Raw genomic sequence first — 19,059 nt, 5'->3', positions numbered from 1 at the left:
ATGTTATATCATACAGCTAGACCTATTACGACAAGACATTTCCAAGCAATACGCTGATTTCACGCAGCCGCCATTTTGAAATCGAAAGTGAGGCTCCGGTGGGAAAAACCCCGGAAGTAAAGATAAACAACAATGCCTTTGGACTACCAACCTGAAGCTGCTGCCGCGATTTACACTATTGGATGTTAATATCCAATATAGGATATGTATAGTTCATTCCTGCTTCTTTTTTTACTTTCTGAATTATATAAAAAAAATATTTTATTTATAAATGAATTTCACTGTATATAGTCTAAAGTATAAAAGAAATGTATGTACAGTTTTAGAATTGACACAACATCATTAAACACAACAATACGCCATCGCATTCACGACTCTCCTGTGATTAAAGGCGAAACTTCCGGTTTTCTTCCCACCGGAGCCTCGCTTTCGATTTCAAAATAACGGCTGCGTGAAATCAGCGTATAGCCTATTGACATCATATCCGGGAGATAAGTCAGTAAATTCGAGTAAAATCAAAGGCTTCGCTTATCCCGTGCGAATGCGCCACACGAAATTCAGATGTGGGTGGGTAATTTCTAAATCACACGTGGTCCCCAGATAATATTAATCCAGTGCGAATAGGGCTTTAGCTGTAATGCTTACTATTTTGATAGCTTTGATAAGCTCAGTGTGTTTGTAAGCACAACTCTCTTTTTAAAGGACAAACATCAAATTGATAGAGCCATTCAACTAGTTAATTTCTTCTCCAAAGCATCTGGCTTACATTTAAATATAAACAAATGTGAATTCATTGCAATTCATGGCAGCGAATTAGAATTTATGTAATATCCCGGTTAAGACAAATTGTAATACTTAGATAATAGGCCTACTAATACTAAATACTTAGGGATAACTATTAAAGACAACAATCATAGCACCCAAGAGAATTTTGTAAACAAATTTCTAAAAGCAAAAAACATTCTATCAGTTGAAGTTCTGGCGCCTCCATCTCAACATACTGTACAACGCGACGTACATACACATCACACGTTAATGCAGAGGTATGGGACACTGCAATTCACAAAAGTTCTTGTGCACTGTTCTAACATGCGCTTTTCTGAGCGCGTAACACCCGAAGCTCACAGGAACTAACAGCCTGTCAAACAGCGCCTGGATACTGGACTAAGTTATCTCTGGAGTCTAATTGCGCTAATACTGTCAAATACACACAAGGTTTACATAAACAGAATTGGTTATGTCTATAGTGACAGCAAACATTTGAGAGAAAATCTGGTGCGTGTGTTATATGCGTGTATATTAGATGTGTCTCCTGCAGGTTTTAAAGCAGCAGTAGCCTAGCCTAATAGTAAACATGCTGCCGCTTGTCCTTAAAGGGATAGTTCACCAAAACATTTAAATGCTGTCATTATACTCACACAAATGTTGTTTCAAACCTGTATTTATTTCGTTCTCGTGCTGAACTCAAAAGAAGAATGTTTTGAAGAATGTGGGTAACCAATAAGTTAAAAAAAAAAAAAATACACGGGGGACCAGCAACTATGTTACCAACATTCTTCAAAATAACTTTTATTTTCAACAGAAGAAAGAAACTTATTCAGGTTTTAAAAAACTTGAGAGAGTAAATTATGACAATTTTCGTTTTTGGGGGAGCTATCCCTTTAATGTTAATAAAACAACAAAACACAAAGAGAAATCACTCTCTGACTGAGAACTTTAATAGTAGCTTTAATAAGAATCAATGTATAATTTATACTGTGAAGTCTATGTAGTGTTTTAATTTCATATTTGTTAATTACTTTCTTCAATGCTACTGCTAAATACACCTACTGTATCTGAAAAATTAAAGCACTGCTTATTTCATTTGTATATATAGTTGTGTAATGTGTATCTTTGTTCTTATTTTAATAAAATAAAATAATGAAAATAATGACAAAGATTTTTTATAAATGTCTAAATGTTTATATTTTGTTACCTAAGCCTTTGCTTTAAAAATAGGGACAGTAGTTTGGCTGTAATGCTCAGTCACTCAGTCAAAATAATAAAACCAACTTGAAAAAGAATCGTGATATGATATTTTTGCCATATCGTCCACCCCTACGCTGTTCAGCCTGATACAGTATGTTCGAAACGGACTCGGACACAGATGGAGAGGAAGAAGTTACAACTTTTAGAATGCAACAGGACATTTCTAAATGGTTAGTTGGTGAATTTATGTAGTTGTTGATTCAACTCATCAACTAGCATGTTCCATCATGATCATCATTTTTGGGACCCTAATGGTGTCTAGTTAAGAATTTTTGATGTTGCTAACTAAGTTGCCCCATAGACATACTATGGAAAAGGGATGGCCCATGAAGGGATGGTCATTTTCAAACTTAGAGTGCATGCTGTTAGAGCAATACATAATGACAATTAATGTAATTATTTCAGGGTTCCCCCCAGGTGATTCACTCACTACAATAAAGAGTATTTGCTTGTGCAATCTAACATATTGTGCTCTGTGAGCAAGAGGTTTACTTAGAATAGATGAGTAATGTGCTAGGCATGTAGTTACAGGGTTAGTTCACCCAAAATACTGAGAGTGGAGTGTATATAGTGACTGTGAAATTCATTTATGATTAAAGTTGAAGAAGTGGTATCTTTGGTAATATTTTACAATAGTTACTGTCATTGTTATTGTCCTTAGTGTGACCCGGCCTTTCGTCATTGAACAAAAGGTCGTCGATGAATTTTTTTCGCCATATAGTTTTCATGAACGAAATTAACATTGTAAATATCAAGTGTCTGCATCTTCTAACTTAATACTGAAGAACATCTCTCTCTCTTACTAGAAAGGGGCGATTATCCACTAGTTAATCAATAGCAGATGGTGTTGTTCTCTCAGACAGATAAAAAAAAAAAATCATAAAAATCGTTGCCAATCATACTCAGATGTCTGTTAATACCTGGGCGGCCCGTTCAAGTAAAGTCTAAGTTTGGCATTCCTAGGCTTGACAAATCACATGGACTGTGGATTCAATACATTTCATTGGTTAAAAACATGCAAATATTGTCAGCTAGTATTATTCATGTATTAATCTATGAAAAACCACATCACACACAAGTAGTCACTTTTTTCTGCTCATCCTGACTGTTAAATCAGTGATTAACTATTTATGTCCCACTGGATAAACTGTTTAGAAGGAATTGTCGCAGCTTGCTCTTGAGCTGCAGGTGCTTATTTTCTTACTTTGAACTTGCCTCTGCCTTTCCTCTGTTTATTTAAAGCGCAACACAAATTGATAGCTGAATTTTCATCTGAATGACAGTTAACTGCATTACCTTAACAGTGAGATATCTTATCTCTGATGCATGCGCAGTATAGGGCAAAATGATTTACGTAAGCCAAAATTATTTGTTTCAGTGTAAGTGGGTCGTTGAAACCAAAGCATGTATGGTATTTCAATCCTGCAAGATTATGTTATTTAAGATGTAGTTATACCGATACCAGCCATACAGAATATTTTTTTTATTTTTCGAAACAATTTACCAGGAAGTGCAAAAGGGGACAGAGAGAGGTGTAAGGACACACACACACAACTACCACACACCCTTCCCTTAGGCTTAACCAGCTGATGTTATTGGAGTACAAGGTGAACATGCAATCCTGAGAGCACTTGGTCATTCATGCACATCCCATACACTCCGGCTGTCATCACATATACCTATTATGTAATGTTTTGTGTTAATATGTTGATCTCAATTAAGTACAATCAACTTGGCTGTTTAAGTCATTTGACCTTAAAATTACATCAAGTTTAATCTTGTATAACATAAAAAGCTGAAAACTGCTCAACTTTTTTTGATGAGTTAAAGTAATGTAAAAATATATGTGGTCATAACTTATTGATCATTAAATGTTTTACAGTGTATGGTTGTTTCTTGTTTACTGTGGTTCTCTATTGTTTAATTAATAAGTTAGTTTGAGTTGTGTTTATTTTGTTATGGTTTATATATCTGAATGTGGGGATATGTAATAACTCGAGCAAACGTGCTACTGCAGTGCCGTGAACATATTTGTATAGTTATATTTATTTTATTTTTATTTTTTTTCTGTTATTCTGGTACTTTGTTTTATGGGACTATCATTACTGCTGGATTCCTATTGGATTGTCGTTGCACTTGTAAATAGAAAACACCGTACTCCAAAGATTATACAAGGGTTGATCAATTTTATACTTTTTTGGACATTAACATGTCCAACAGTTGACCTGAGGAGACCCAGCCTGTATAACAAACTTTCATCCCTGAAACTCAGCACACTCAATATTGTCAGTAGGCCTTATTTTGCCTGATTTGCAAAAATGCCAAGAATGGCATGAATGATTTTGTGTCCTATTAATTGTGATCTATTCATTTATTAAAAAATACATAAGAAAATGCTGTTTTCTTCAACCTTTCCCATTATATCATTATCATTATTTTATTTATTTTTAAGTAGGGAAATTTATGTTTGTGAGAAATAAAACAAACCCTGAAAACATTCAGATAAATTTAAGAAATACTTCATAACACTTTATAATAAGTTCAGTAATAAAGTATTTACAAGTCATTTGCAAACATAGTTAATTAACAGTTTATAAACTGTAGTTATACATTAATAGACTATACAAACAGTGAGTTCTTCATTCATTGTCACTGTTATTAACAAATTATTATTGTTTAATTAGCTCATATGTAAAGAGTTAGATAATGCTTTGTTAACAACTTATTAACCGTAAATAGTTCTCATTTTAGATTAGGTCACAAAATGTCATTAAGTGCTTTAATCCCATTTTTATTGGACATAGTATTAAGTGTTCCTTAAATTGTTTGCAAATACATTAAGCCTATCATAGCCATTAAAAAAAAATGAAGTAATATACAGGTAATGCTGAAATACATACAAATACTCAAATCACATTGTTAAATCAGTTAGGTTTAGGAAACAGAAAATACAGTTAGTACATTATAGAATCATTATTTCTGTAGAAAGTCCCCATAAAACATGGAAACCCAATGTGTGTGTGTGTGTGTGTGTGTGGCGTGCGTGTGTGTGCTTAATGCATTTGTAAACATTTTAAGGAACTCTTAATACTAATGTAATTAATGTCCAATAAAGGCTTGTTTAAAGCACCTAATTAATGACCTGATCTAAAGTGAGAACTATTTGTGGTTAAGTTGCTAACAAAGCATTATCTAACTCTTTACATATGAGCTAATTAAATAAAAACACTTTGTTAGTTACATTGACAATGAATGAAGAACTCACTATTTGTATGTAGTCCAATTAAGGTATTAGCTACAGTTTATCAACTATTGAACTATGAACTTACATTTGTACTGTGCTGACTGTGTTTGGGTAGTATGAACAGGGGGGGTTGGTGTTTGGGTAAATCCTTCAGTCTGGAGGCGGCACATGTGAAAGCGTGGGTGGGTGTTTCTCTGGGCGCGTTCAATGGTTTGGCTGTTTCTCTGCCTGATGAGGAAACACTGAGAATTCAAGCAGTGATGATGAAAGAACTCTCCGGCTGTAAAAAAGGGTTTCACTATACATGATGCAACAATCAAAGAGAATTCCCCCAGTCATTATTTTTCACCTGCTCACTCTCTCTGTCTTCTCTCTGCCCTCCTCGCCCACACTTGCTTCGGTGCCAGTAAACTGTTGATGCAATAATCAACATGTATAGCTGAAAGTCATGCTTACTTAAAACTAGTACTGCCTACCACAGTGAATGCATGATTTGTTTTTATATAGTATACAAATATAATGTACCAAACGTGTGTACACACAACATAACCTGCAGGGTTCACAGTCACATTAAAGGCTAAAATGTGAGATGATGCATTGTGGGGAATATCACACATTTATTATGTTGTGTATGTATAAAGCATTGTGTTCAATTTTTGTAACTATATACTTTACAGCACTGTTGTCTGACAGTAACCGAAACTTGTGAGAGTACATTTATGCTGACATGCAGAATCAGCCAGAAAACTGAACTACTACTGAAGTACTTCTTTTTTTGTATTTGTTTTTAGACAGCTTCCCTTTTTTTTCTGTAGTCCCTCATGATGTCTGTGCAATTTATGGGAAGGCAAAAGCTTTGTGGTAAATATAGGTCAATAAAAGACTGGAAACACAGAGCCAAATGAAGTTTCTTTTTGTAGTCTTGATCACATGAACGTATTGCATTATTTATACAGTCAGCATCACATGGTTTGATTGCAATGCTGCAATTGCAGAGATAAGAATGTGAAAAAAACTAGCAAACTCCACACTTCCAGTAAACCAAAAAAAAAAAAAAGTAAAACCGGTATAGCACTATACTTCCGCATAAGAGATTTGTTTGTCATATTAAACACTTCAAGGTACAGCCTTTAGGTATCCACATACCAGCAACAATGATGTGTATATGGAGGGAGACATTTTATTAAAATGTTTTTTTTTCTTGAAAAAAAAAAAAAAGATTATGCCAAACTATTAAGGTTGTATTTAATATTATATGAGAACAGTTGTCAGCTTGACAATTTTATGATCCCCAAAAAATATCAAAAAAGAAATTAAAAACATGTTCAACGCAGAAGAGGTCATTGTATGCTTTTATTTATTTATTATTTTGGAATAAATTAATAGATATGGACTAAATTAAAAAATAATTGAGCTTTGAGTCATTGACCATAAAAATAGTTTAGAAGATTGAAGTTCTTAAAAAAGCTCTTGCAGGTGCCACTTGGTTCAATTATTATGGGCTTCATACATTTTTAAATGACCAAATACTTTTTGTAGCCACTTCAATGTGCATAATTTTTTGCTATCCATCCACAGATGAAGAAGGAAAATCTCCCAGTTTGTTTATTTGACACAAGCCACCGCGTTTGTGGACCTGTGCATGTCTAAAGGTGAACAGCTGGATGGCTGTCTTCTTTTATAATGCCATAAAACAGTTTATGGGATGTAAGAGAGTTTCTCCTCTAGAGATTCCGACTCGAAGTTCCTGATTAACAGTTTTGTATTCATGCACATGCCTGCCTGCATGCGTGGGTGTGTGGGTAATCCCAACTCTCTCTCTCTCTCTCAGCTGTCCCGGCTAATTGGAGGCATGCCATAGCGGCATGCTACCGTTTGTCTGGTTTCAGTAAGGGAACTCTCTGAATGAGTGGGCAGATCCCTGGTATAAAAAAGGCTGGGAATATGAGGAGATGCTCATTCATCATTTCACTCACTCAAACATTCAGAATGGCAACAACTGCTTTCAACTGTGATGAGGAGAACTGTGAGGGATCTGTGCGCAGCCTCCAGCTCAAGCAGCGGGGCTGTTCCTACAAGCTCCTCCAGGTTCTTGTGGGTGTCCTGGCGGTTCTCGTGCTGGCGGCGATTGGAGGCATTATCTGGATGAAGCTGTCTCAGGTAATCAGACTGGGTCCTGTTTTTATAATACTTGGTAAAGCTTGATAAACTATGTAAGGTAAACTCTGGATGAAGAATAACAGTATCAAGATTTGGTTGCTTCTATGAGCTCTCCCTTAAAAGGATTGTTCAACCACCAATGGAAATTCTGTCATAATTTACTCATCACCCTTATGTCTTTTCTTTTGTGGAACACTAAAGAAGATATATTGGAAAATGCCTCAGTATATTTTTGTCTATATGAATAAAGTCATGGTCAAATGTTGTTTTGGACCCCACTGAATTTCATCATATGGACAAAAACAATAGAAACATTCTTCAAAACATCTTCTGTGTTCAGTAGAAGAAAGAAAGTCATATTGGTTTGGAACGACATGAGGGGAAGTAATTGATGAAAGAGTTTTATTTTCAGGGTGAACTGAATATTTAATGCTAAATATAACATATAATAATGAAATGCATGTATTGAGACTAGACTGCTGAAGTTCTTCAGTAAAAATCTGCAATCTTCAATCCAAATCATGCAACTGCAATATGATCAATGTACAAGAATGCAGAAATATGAAACGTTCAGTTTTGTTTCAATTCAGTTTTATTTATTCTTTCAATTCTACAGAATTGCCTAAACAGCAGTTGGCCCATCAAGTTCAATGGTGTGTATTTAATGGCAATGATTGTCTTATACCATATTGATTATGTTCTGAATGGATTAGTTAATGTTTCTGTCTTTGTTTCGCTTCACAGGAACACGCAAACTCATAGGAGGAGGCACATTCATTGACACAGACTTCACTTCACCTAAAAGTGCGGAATATGAGATCAGTGGCAAGATCTTTATTACTAAAGAACTGTTCCACGATCCACGATGTTCCAAAATAGTCTTCAGGCTGCTTGAGAAAAAAACAAATATCACCAAACCAATCGAAATCATGAAACAAAATATAACTAAAGAAGTGGTTAATGAAACTCTAAACCTTGAGAAAGGATCTGGACTGATAATACAAATGAATTGTGATGACATGGAATTTAATGAGGCAAAATCCATCTTGTATGTTATTCAAAAGATCTGCAACTGACCTCGATAAGAACACATCCAAGCTATTGCTGGTATCCGGCCCAAGTGATAAATCCTCTCTTTATATTATAGAGATTTACATGCATCTGAATCAAAAGACTTCTACTATCAATATCAGTGTCGAGAGCTTAGAGGGATCCTGACAAGGCCTACCTGTGAAATGGGGATTAGCTAAATTTTTCATGCTTTATAATAATTGCAGAGTTTCTCAATGGAATTGGGTAAAGCTTTTGTTTGTTCAAGAGTCTGAGTTTGTTACTGTGTACCTCCACTCACACTATATAAATACATATTTAAATATTAAATAAATAAATCATTTAAATCTATTTATAGATAATTGTTGATTGTATTTGTATTATATTATTGTTTGTTTCCTTTTTGTGTGTATTGACGTTTGTATTTGCACCTATGGTGTCCACAACATTCTAGTTACTGTTCTGTAGGCTAACCATCTGAACCTCTGAAACATGAATGTATTCATTACACACATTATTAAATCATTTGCCAGACCAAAGCATGTTTGTTTGCCTCTCCTTGTGGTTTACAAATGATTAATTTTGCAAAAATAAATTTGTCATTTCTTCCCCTCAAGTTGTTTCAAACCCTTATTAGTTTCTTTCTTCTGTTGAACACAAAAGAAGATATGCTATTTTGAAGAATGTTGGTATCTAGACAGTTGACGGTAGCCATTGACTTCCATAGTAGGGAGAAAAAAAAACATACTATGGAAGTCAATGGCCACCGTCAACTGTCTGGATACCAACATTTCTTTAAAATATCTTATTTTGTGTTCAAAAGAAGAAAGAAGCTCATACGGGTTTGGAACAACATGAGGGTGAGTTAATGATGACAAAATTTAAATGTTTGTGTTAACTATCCCTTTAAAAAATCTAAGCAACCTGTGTGTGTACCTGTAAGAGAGCAGCCATACATTTGTTTTTTTATTAACTAACCGCATTCAACTGACTCAAATAATCATTTATCATATTTCATTTAACCATTTATTTATTTATTTATTATTCCCTTGCGCTCATGATTGATGAAGGAAAGTTCATTTTACAGTAATTGTAAAACAGTAAAACTGTACAGTAATTACAGTTACTTCTGATGTATCTGCAATAAAAAGGCCAACCGTATAGAACAATCCAGAGCCGTTAAATATTTTTCAACGGCTCTGGAACAATCTATATAAAACAATAGTGGATTTAACCTCAAAGTTTAGTGTTAAAATGTATGTTTTTAATGTCACATTTTCTCTTACACTCTTTGGTCAGTTCAAGAATAATTTATGCAATTGTATATTGTTTATTTGAAAGAATTAAAAGAGCAGTTTAATGTCTATGCTTGTATTGTTCAACAGGTTGAAGTTGATATAGGATTTGGAAAGTTATTAGAAATAAGTAATCCATTACTTTTTAAGAGAGAGTAATTACTACAGTAATCTAATTACACTGTTGAAAATGTAATTAGTAGCTAATAATTAATTAAGTTTTTAGATTAACTTTAGAGTAAAAAATGTTATCCAAACTCACACTAAATTCTTTTAACTTTAAATCAAGCACATAATAATATCCTGAGATTGACAGTTTGTATGTTGCTGTTCCAGCTGTGAAGTCACTGAAACAGAAATAGATGAGTATTTTCCACTCTTTCATCAGTAGTTGAGAAAGTTATCACATACTGTGCTGCATTTAATACTAACCACTCTATAAGACTGTAATACTAATACTAATAATAATATGATAATAATAATATATAATGCAAATGAAAAGGGGCTATAAGTGAGAAAATAAAAGGAGTAATAAGTGGAAATATTATTCTTAAAGGGATAGTTCAATTAAAAAATAAAAATGTTTTCATTTAGTTTTTCCATTTGATACTTTTATGATAGGCCTACTTCTGTTGTGTGGTCAAGATTTTAAAAATGAAATTAAAATGAAATTGAAACCTTAAATTGACATTAAAATGTATTCTTCTTCTTCTTCTTCTTCAAAAAAAAAATCTCCTTTTGTGTTCCACAGAACAAAATAAAGTCATCGGCTATAGGTTTTAAACAACATGATGGCGAGTAAATGATGACAGGATTTTCATTTATGGATGACTTATTCCTTTAATGCTTTATTGTTTGTGTCATGGTGTTCCACCATTAATATAGTTATTTCTTTATTTGTGTCCTGTAAGTAATTTGTGATTTGTTTTGAAGCTCTCACTGTCTCGATTACACTGGTAGTATAATCCAGACCTTTGTAATCTAACATCATAAGTTTTATGGGTTAGAGTTATACAATTTCTCTGTCTTCATGACACTCCAGGTCAAGGCCAAGTTGAAACACTGAAGGACTAGTAGAAAGAGAAAGTAATTTGATCTTTAACTCTCTGTTTTCCAACAGCACAGTATCTGGCACAATGATTTTGCTCTGTGCATTTAGCGATAGACAAAATCGTCATGCAGTAGTAGGAAATATGGCTCATGCAGATATTTCTATTATACTAAATGGCCAACTGTAAAGTGTGGTGCTCAGAATTGTACAAGTACTCAAGCAAATAAAACAAACATGTTTTGTTGTCTAACATGCTTTCTCTTGTACATGTGGGTGTGAAGCATCAAGGAATTCCTGGCAGATAAATGTGCACTGAAGACGCAGTGACACTATTGCAGGTGATGCAATAACTGCAGCTACGTCTGGTTTTGTCATGATTACTCTTCAGTTTCAAAAAAATAGTTTCATATTCATCTTTAATGAAGCCTGAGGTAAATCCCAAAAGAAAAGTGGGTTCTTAGAGGCTGTTTCAAAGCTCAGGAGACTGACAGTTGCTATCAAAATTATTCAACCCCCTTGACCTGCAAGACATTTTGCTGCAGATTTTTTTTTACATTTTTATTATGAAAACAATTCAACAGAGGCATTAGTAAACTAGACCGTTTATTAATACACATTTGAGAAATTCTGAGAAGGTAAAGTTTATGAAAGAAAAGAATCTAATTGGCTCTAAAAAGTAATGTATAAAATTATTCAAATCTTTTATCTTTTATTCTTTATAACCTCCAATAAATGCTGCTGTAAGTCAAGTCAAGTCAAGTATATTTGTATAGCGCTTTTCACAATACAGATTCACAGTATTAAATTAAAATAATACAACAAGGTTTGTTTCTAGTGGAATTTATTGATTGATAAAATTAAATTAAATATCCCCAAAATATCCCCAACTGAGCAAGCCAAAGGCAACAGTGGCAAGGAACCGAAAAACTCTATCAAGTGACCTAATGGTGACCTAAAACTCCATCAGGTGACCTAATGGAGAAAAAAAAACTTGGGAGAACCCAGGCTCAGTCGGGAACCAGTTCTCCTCTGGCGTTTATGAACTAGAGGCCGGATTTAACTGTATGATTAAAATTTTTAGATGAATGACTGGCTGAAGAGATGCGTCTTTAATCTAGTTTTAAACTGGGAGAGCGAGTCTGAGTAACGAACAGTATCAGGAAGGCTATTCCAGAGTTTTGGAGCTAAATGTGAAAATGCGCTCCCTCCTTTGGTGGATCTGGATATCCTAGGTATGACCAAAAGCCTCAAATTTAGTGATCTTAAAGAGCGCGATGGATTGTAGGGCGATAGAAGATCCGTTAAATAGACTGGAGCTAAGCCGTTTAGGGCTTTATAAGTCAGTAGCAATACCTTGTAATTAATACGGGACTTTATAGGTAACCAATGTAGTGATGTTAAAATCGGTGTAATATGATCATATTTTCTTGATCTAGTAATAACTCTAGCGGCTGCATTTTGGACTAACTGTAGCTTGTTTATTGAGGATGCAGGACAACCAGCTAATAAAGCATTACAGTAATCTCGTCTCGAGGTCATGAATGCATGAACTAACTTTTCTGCATCAGAAACTGATAGCATATTACGTAGCTTAGCAATGTTTCTAAGGTGGACAAAGGCTGTTTTTGTAACATATGAAATATGATTTTCAAAAGACAGGTTGCAATCTAGTATAACACCCAGGTCTTTTACTGTAGAGGATAAAGTAACAGGACATCCTACTATGTTAAAGTTGTATTGTGAGAGGTTTTGTGGGCGGTTTTTTGAACCGATAAGTAGTACCTCTGTCTTGTCTGGATTTAATAAAAGAAAATTAAGCGTCATCCAATCTTTTATATCTTTAACACACTCTGTCAATTTGGATAATTTGAAATGATTGACGTGATGAAATATATATTTGAGTGTCATCAGCATTACAATGGAAACTAATTCCATGTTTCCTTATAATATTTCCAAGTGGCATCATATATATTAAGAATAATAGAGGGCCTAACACAGATCCCTGCGGCAATCCATAGTTTACTGAAGTTATGATCGATTTTTCTCCATTTAAATAGACAAAATGGTAGCGGTCAGATAAGTATGATCTGAACCAGCTTAATGCTTGTCCTTGAACACCAGTATAATTTTGTAGTCGATCTAAGAGTATTGTGTGATCTATAGTATCGAACACAGCACTAAGATCAAGTAAAACTAATATTGAGATACAGCCTTGGTTAGAAGCTAAAAGTAAATCATTTGTGATTTTAACGAGCGCAGTTTCAGTGCTATGGTGCGGCCTGAATCCAGACTGAAACTTTTCATAGATGTAATTTTCTTGCAAGAAAGAGCCCAGTTGAGCGGACACAACTTTTTCTAATATTTTAGACATAAATGGAAGATTTGAAATGGGTCTGTAATTTGCTAGGTTATTATGATCTAATTGTGGTTTCTTAATGAGTGGTTTTATAACTGCCAATTTAAATGTTCTTGGAACATGACCTAAAGATAAAGATGAGTTAATAATATTGAGGAGAGGCTCTTCCACTATAGGTAACACTTCTTTCAGTAGTTTAGTTGGTATAGGATCTAATAAACATGTTGTTGTTTTAGATGAAGTGATAAGTTTATTTAACTCTTTTTGTTCTATAGTTGTAAAGCACTGTAATTGTTCTTGCGGGGTGATAATTGAGGCTAAATTATAAGGTGCGATTGAAGATTGAACGTTTACAATTGTGGTTCTGATGCTTTCTATTTTCTCAGTGAAGAAGTTCATGAAATCATTACTACTAAACTGTAACGGGATATTTTGTTCAGGTGACGCTTGTTTATTTGTTAGTCTAGCCACGGTGTTAAATAAAAACCTTGGATTGTTTTGGTTGTTTTCTATTAGTTTGCGGAGGTGCTCAGCCCTGGCCACTTTTAGGGTCTTTTTATAACGTGACATACTGTCTTTCCACGCGATTCTAAAGACCTCTAAATTAGTTTGTTTCCATTTACGCTCTAAATTACGGGTTTCTCTCTTTAGAACATGCGTAGTATTGTTGTACCATGGTGCTTTAATTTTCTCTCTGACCTTTTTTAATTTAATGGGTGCAACAATATCCAATGTTCTAGAGAGAATGGTGCTCATAGTGCTAGTTAGTTCTTCTAGTTCATCTGTTTGTTTGGGTTCAGGCAGCAGCTGAGACAGATCAGATAAGCAATTTGAGAAATGATCTATGGTGGATGGAAGGATTGTTCTGCCTGGTCGATAACGCGGCGCAGCATGACATATTACAGCAGTGCGTAATATGCAAGTTACCATGTAATGGTCAGTAACATCATCACTTTGTGGAATGATATCTTTATCGGTTAGATCGGTTCCATATGATATAATTAAATCGAGTGTATGATTAAGACGATGAGTGGGACCAGTGACGTTTTGCTTGACCCCAAAGGAGTTTAATAAATCTGTAAACGCAGCCCCTAACGCATCCTTTGAATTATCTACGTGTATGTTAAAATCTCCAACAAGTAATGCTTTATCGACGTTGACCAATAGATCTGAGAGAAAACCTGCAAACTCTTTTAGGAAATCAGCGTAAGGCCCTGGCGGTCTATATACGGTAGCCAAGGCTAGAGAGATAATAGGGATTTTTTTCTTACATCTGAGAGCGTAACATTTAGTGCAAGTACTTCAAACGAATTAAACCTGTGACCTGTTTTCTGGGTAACATTAAGAATATCTCTATAGATTGTTGCAACACCGCCGCCACGACCAATCAGACGGGGCTCATGCTTATAACAGTATCCTGGAGGAGTAGACTCATTAAGACCGAAATAATCATTTGGTTTAAGCCAGTAAGGCAAAGTACATCGATGCTATTATCTGTGACGATTTCATTTACAATAACTGCCTTAGGTGTGAGTGATCTAATGTTTAGAAGACCTAGCTTTAGAAATAGTTTTTGTTAACTAATAGCGAGATTTTCTGTTTTAATAACAATTAGATTTTTCCTAGATCCTGCAGTAGATTTATTATTTGATCTCACTAAACAAGGAATAGACACAGTTTCTATGCAATGTTCTACACTAGTATTTATATCAATTAAGTTGGTGCAGCAGAGACTGTAATTTGGACTTTTGGTTACTAGTCAGACGGTATTTAACATCTTGGAGATGTTATCCGACAGAAGATCCGCTCCGATTCTACTTGGGTGTAAGCCATCAGCGCGGACGAGCCTAGGACGCTCCCAAAACAGGTTCCAATTATTTACAAAGAGCAGTTTCTGCTCATTGCACCATGACATTAACCATTCATTTAGCGCAAATAATCTACTGAACTTTTCATGCCCTTGTCAGGACGTGGGAAGGCGATGTGCTGCGTACCGTCTCAATCAGGCTCCTGAAGTCTTTCTTCAGAACCTCCGTCTGCCGCAGCCTGATATCGTTCACTCCCGCGTGCAACACGACGGCTCCGACACGCTCGTCACCGTTCAAGATCTCGGGTACCCGCGCAGCGATATCGAAAACACGAGCACCAGGAAAGCAGTGACTGCGCACCTTACTCTTACCTAACGTAGCGTGGACGTGCCGGACGATGGAATCGCCAATGATCACAGCATCGCGTTCCGATTCGCGAAGAGGGGAGAAGTGGTTCTGGGTGGAGATCTCGAAAACCGGGAAGGGTGGAGAGATTCTTGCTCTGGTCCTGGTCCGCGCCCGCTGCGGAACCAGCCAGGCTTCGTGGTGGCATGTCGGAGCCGGAGTGAACGAAACCATGGCTGATCGTGACCTGGGCGCTCGGGACAAATGCTGAGAAACGCACGGAGTAGACGAGGTCGGGGTCAGCGGATTACTAATGTTAGCCACTGATTTGTGTGCGTCGGCGCGTGATGTTTCGTGATGCTAAACGCCGGTCTCTCAGCTCGGCTTGTTTCTCTAAAAGGTAACAGATCTGCTTCTCTACAGCTTCCAGCTCAGACTGCACCGCGTGCAGCTCGAATGTGTCCTCACCTGCACCAAAAGTTAGACAACATACATCTGATATATTCGCCATTTTAACAGATGGACAGTAAGTTAGCAACGACGCTACCAGTGATGCTATGAATATTATATTAATAATATTAAACAATATTAATAGGCTACTAATTTATGACTGAAGTCTTGGATATAATCCGTCTTTTTAGTGATACGGGTGTAATGTAGACGCACGATAGGCGAGAAAGTGTTCGTTTGTAAGTGAGTGTAAAGAAGACGCGCTCAGCCGTGACCCACAGGTGAAAACCGGTGTTGGGTCACTAATCGGCTTGAGACGCGTCTGCTCAACAGTCCGCGTTGTAAATATGAGGTTTGAGCAGCAGTGCTTCTCAGTGAGGAAAAGTAGAAAATGTTCGTTGTAAGTGAGTTTAAAGAGAAAAATCACGGATTATGAATCAAATCAATGGAGCTCCAAACACAACAACGCGTTCAGACGTGACGCATGCGCAGATCAACAGTAAGTGCTTAGAAGCTTCTGTCAGCTCTCTACTGCAATCTTGGCCAATTCCTCATTTGAAAAAGCTTCAAGATCACTGATAATCTTTGGTTTTCACATTACCACTTTCTTCAAATTCCACCAAATATTTTCAATGAGATGTAAATCTGAAGACTGTACAGGCCACTCAAGAACATTCCACGACTGATCCCTGAACCAAGCTTAAGTAGATTTGTGATATCCAGCAGGAAAGTCTGTTGATCATCAAGCTTCAGTCTCTGCACCCAAGGCATCACCATCTTTGCCAAAATGGCTTGATACTTCAAATAATTTGTGATGTCCTTCATACAGTCAAGATTTCCACTTCCTACAACAGCAAAGCACCCACATACTGCACCACCTGAATGTTTGACTATGGAGATGGTGTTCTTCTGCTCATAAGCTTTGCCTTTTTTGCACCAGACATACCATTGATCTATTGGTCCAAAAAGTTCCAGTTTGGTCACATCACTCCATAAATCATTCTTCCAGAACTCCACAGGTCTATCCAAATTATTTTTAGCATATTCAGTTATGTTCTTCTTGGTCAAGAGTGGTATTCGGCAAGATGTCATGAAGGCCATGCTTATCTAGTGTTCTTTTTATAACTGTTTTTAAGTGCAATGTTTAAGTCATTTCAACGTAAATTACATTAAATTAGAGATGTTCCGATACCATTTTTTCCCTCCCGATACCGATTCCGATACTCGTGCTAAGGGTATTGGCCGATACCGAGTACCGATACCACTGTGTTAAAAAAAAAGAAAAAGATCATACTACCTGCATGACTTTGATATGATTATCATTCTGGTAAGGCCTGGCTCAGGTTAAACCCTTTGTAAAACAAGTTTTTTTTTTTTTTTTTTTTTTAATAGAACAGTATAAAACAGTAGTGCAACAGCAACTTAAATAAATGTAGGAATAATTATAAAAAAATGTTTTAAAGTGCAGCCACAATATTTTAAAATAAAAGGCATTTACATTTTTAAATAGAACAGTATAAAACAGTAGTGCAACAACAACTAACTAAATAAATATAGGAATAATTATAAAAAAATTTTTTAAAGTGCAGCCACAATATTTTAAAATAAAAGGCATTTACATTTTTAAATAGAACTGTATAAAACAGTAGTGCAACAGTAACTTTAAAGATTCCTTTTAAAAAAAAAACTTAAAGTGCAGCCATTATGCACTAAAATAAAAAGGCATTTAAATCTTTAAATAGTGCAGTATTTAACAATAGTGCAACACCAACCTATAAAGTAAACATAAAAAAATACAAATCAAAAGAGCAGCAGCTACACAGTAAACAAAAAAAAACAAACTTTAAAACAAGTAGGCTACACATTGCAGTAGCATTTTAGCAATTTAGTATTGCTCATAATTTCAAGAGCAAAGGCAGATTCTTCTTCAAGAAGATGAGCATTTCTGCCCTCTCTCCTCCTAGCCTGTTCCTTCTTGCATCAACAATGTTGGACGCTGCACTGAACAGTCTCTCACTGTCAACACTGGTACAAGGAGCACAGAGAAACTTTGCAGCAGTGGCAGCCAGGGTGGGAAACAAAATTTGGTTGACTCCCCAGTACTGGAATGGGCTGTCTGAGCGTGGGACTGTTTGCTCTGTCAAATATGTCTGTATTTGATTTTGAACTTGTGTGCTTGTGCTACTTGCCCCACGTTCCTCATCATGCTCCTGCAGGATTTCTTCAAACAGGCCTTTCAAGCTGCTCTTTCTGCTGCTGCTGCTGTCTGGCTGTGCTTCCATACGTGGGGCTTTATGGGGGTTTTCTGGCACTGTCTCTGCTCCCTCAGGTGTGGTCCTGCTCAGTAACGCCTCCATCTTCTCCACCTCTTGGGTCAGAGCATCCTTGGCCTGCTTGATGCTGTCTGCTTCTGTGAAGTATCTAAAAAAAATGAAAAATAATAAATAAATGTTTTTATGTGTAAAATAAACAAATAAACAACCTCCTCCATAGTAGCTTTTAGTGGTAACATTATTAATGCAATAGTAATCAATAATAATGCAATATCTAGTTATCCAAAACACCATTTCAAAATTTTGTTTATAATATAGATACTTAATAAAAATATTAAACATACCTGTCTTTGAATCGTGGGTCTAAAAGAGTGGCAACTGCATACGAGGGCTCATTCTCGATGGTCTTGAATCTTTTCTGGACAGCCTCAAGAAGGGTTGTTTTCATGGTTTTTATACCCGTGTCCCCCTCGTTCTCCCGAGCAAGCAGGCTTTTCAGCACTGTGACTGAGGGGATGACTTCAGCTGCAGAAGAGGTGGAGGAGCTAATCTGTCTGGTCAGTTCTTCAAATGGTGCCAGAAAAATGATTATTTTCTCCAGTAAAGCCCACTGGTTAGCCGTAAGGGTCACTGGCAGGTCGTGGTCAGCTCCATATGCTGAAATTGACCGCTTCTGCTCCAGTAAACTCTCAACCATATAGTAGGTACTGTTCCACCTCGTTGCTATGTCTTGGTGCAGACGCTTGGTGGGCATTTGGAGATCTTTTTGAATATCTTCCAGGCGTGTAGTAGCCAGTGGCGAGTGTTTGAAATGCCCTACTAACTTCCTACCACTCGCCAGTGCATCACTCACACTTCTCTGTGACAGTAGCCCTTCATGCACCACTAGCTGGAGAGTGTGGGCGAAGCATCCCAAACTTGGTACATCCATCTCATCCATGGCTTTCTTCATGTTGCTAGCGTTGTCGCGCAAAACAACATAAACGTTGGACTTGGGGA

At 36.2% G+C, this 19,059-nt stretch overlaps 2 protein-coding genes across 2 annotated transcripts; one reads left to right on the top strand and one right to left on the bottom strand.

Annotated features, from left to right (window-relative positions):
- Positions 1-7,243: 7,243 nt before the first annotated feature.
- LOC307168695 (uncharacterized protein) lies at positions 7,244-8,667 on the top strand. Its single transcript, XM_079888864.1, has 3 exons — positions 7,244-7,432; positions 8,049-8,085; positions 8,177-8,667. Exons 1-3 carry the CDS (start codon positions 7,262-7,264, stop codon positions 8,506-8,508), a joined length of 540 nt encoding a protein of 179 aa, XP_079744990.1. The 5' UTR covers positions 7,244-7,261; the 3' UTR covers positions 8,509-8,667.
- An 8,986-nt stretch (positions 8,668-17,653) lies between these two features.
- LOC307168942 (zinc finger BED domain-containing protein 4-like) lies at positions 17,654-18,533 on the bottom strand. The gene is made up of 2 exons (XM_079889247.1): positions 18,405-18,533; positions 17,654-18,208 (listed from the first exon to the last, which is right to left on the bottom strand). Exons 1-2 carry the CDS (start codon positions 18,506-18,508, stop codon positions 17,683-17,685), a joined length of 630 nt encoding a protein of 209 aa, XP_079745373.1. The 5' UTR covers positions 18,509-18,533; the 3' UTR covers positions 17,654-17,682.
- Between the last annotated feature and the right edge of the window lie 526 nt (positions 18,534-19,059).

This window comes from Squalius cephalus, assembly GCF_949319135.1.
Source record: "Squalius cephalus genome assembly, chromosome: 12".
In the NCBI taxonomy this organism is placed as follows: Eukaryota; Metazoa; Chordata; class Actinopteri; order Cypriniformes; family Leuciscidae; genus Squalius; species Squalius cephalus.
This window is presented reverse-complemented; position numbering and strand designations above follow the sequence as displayed.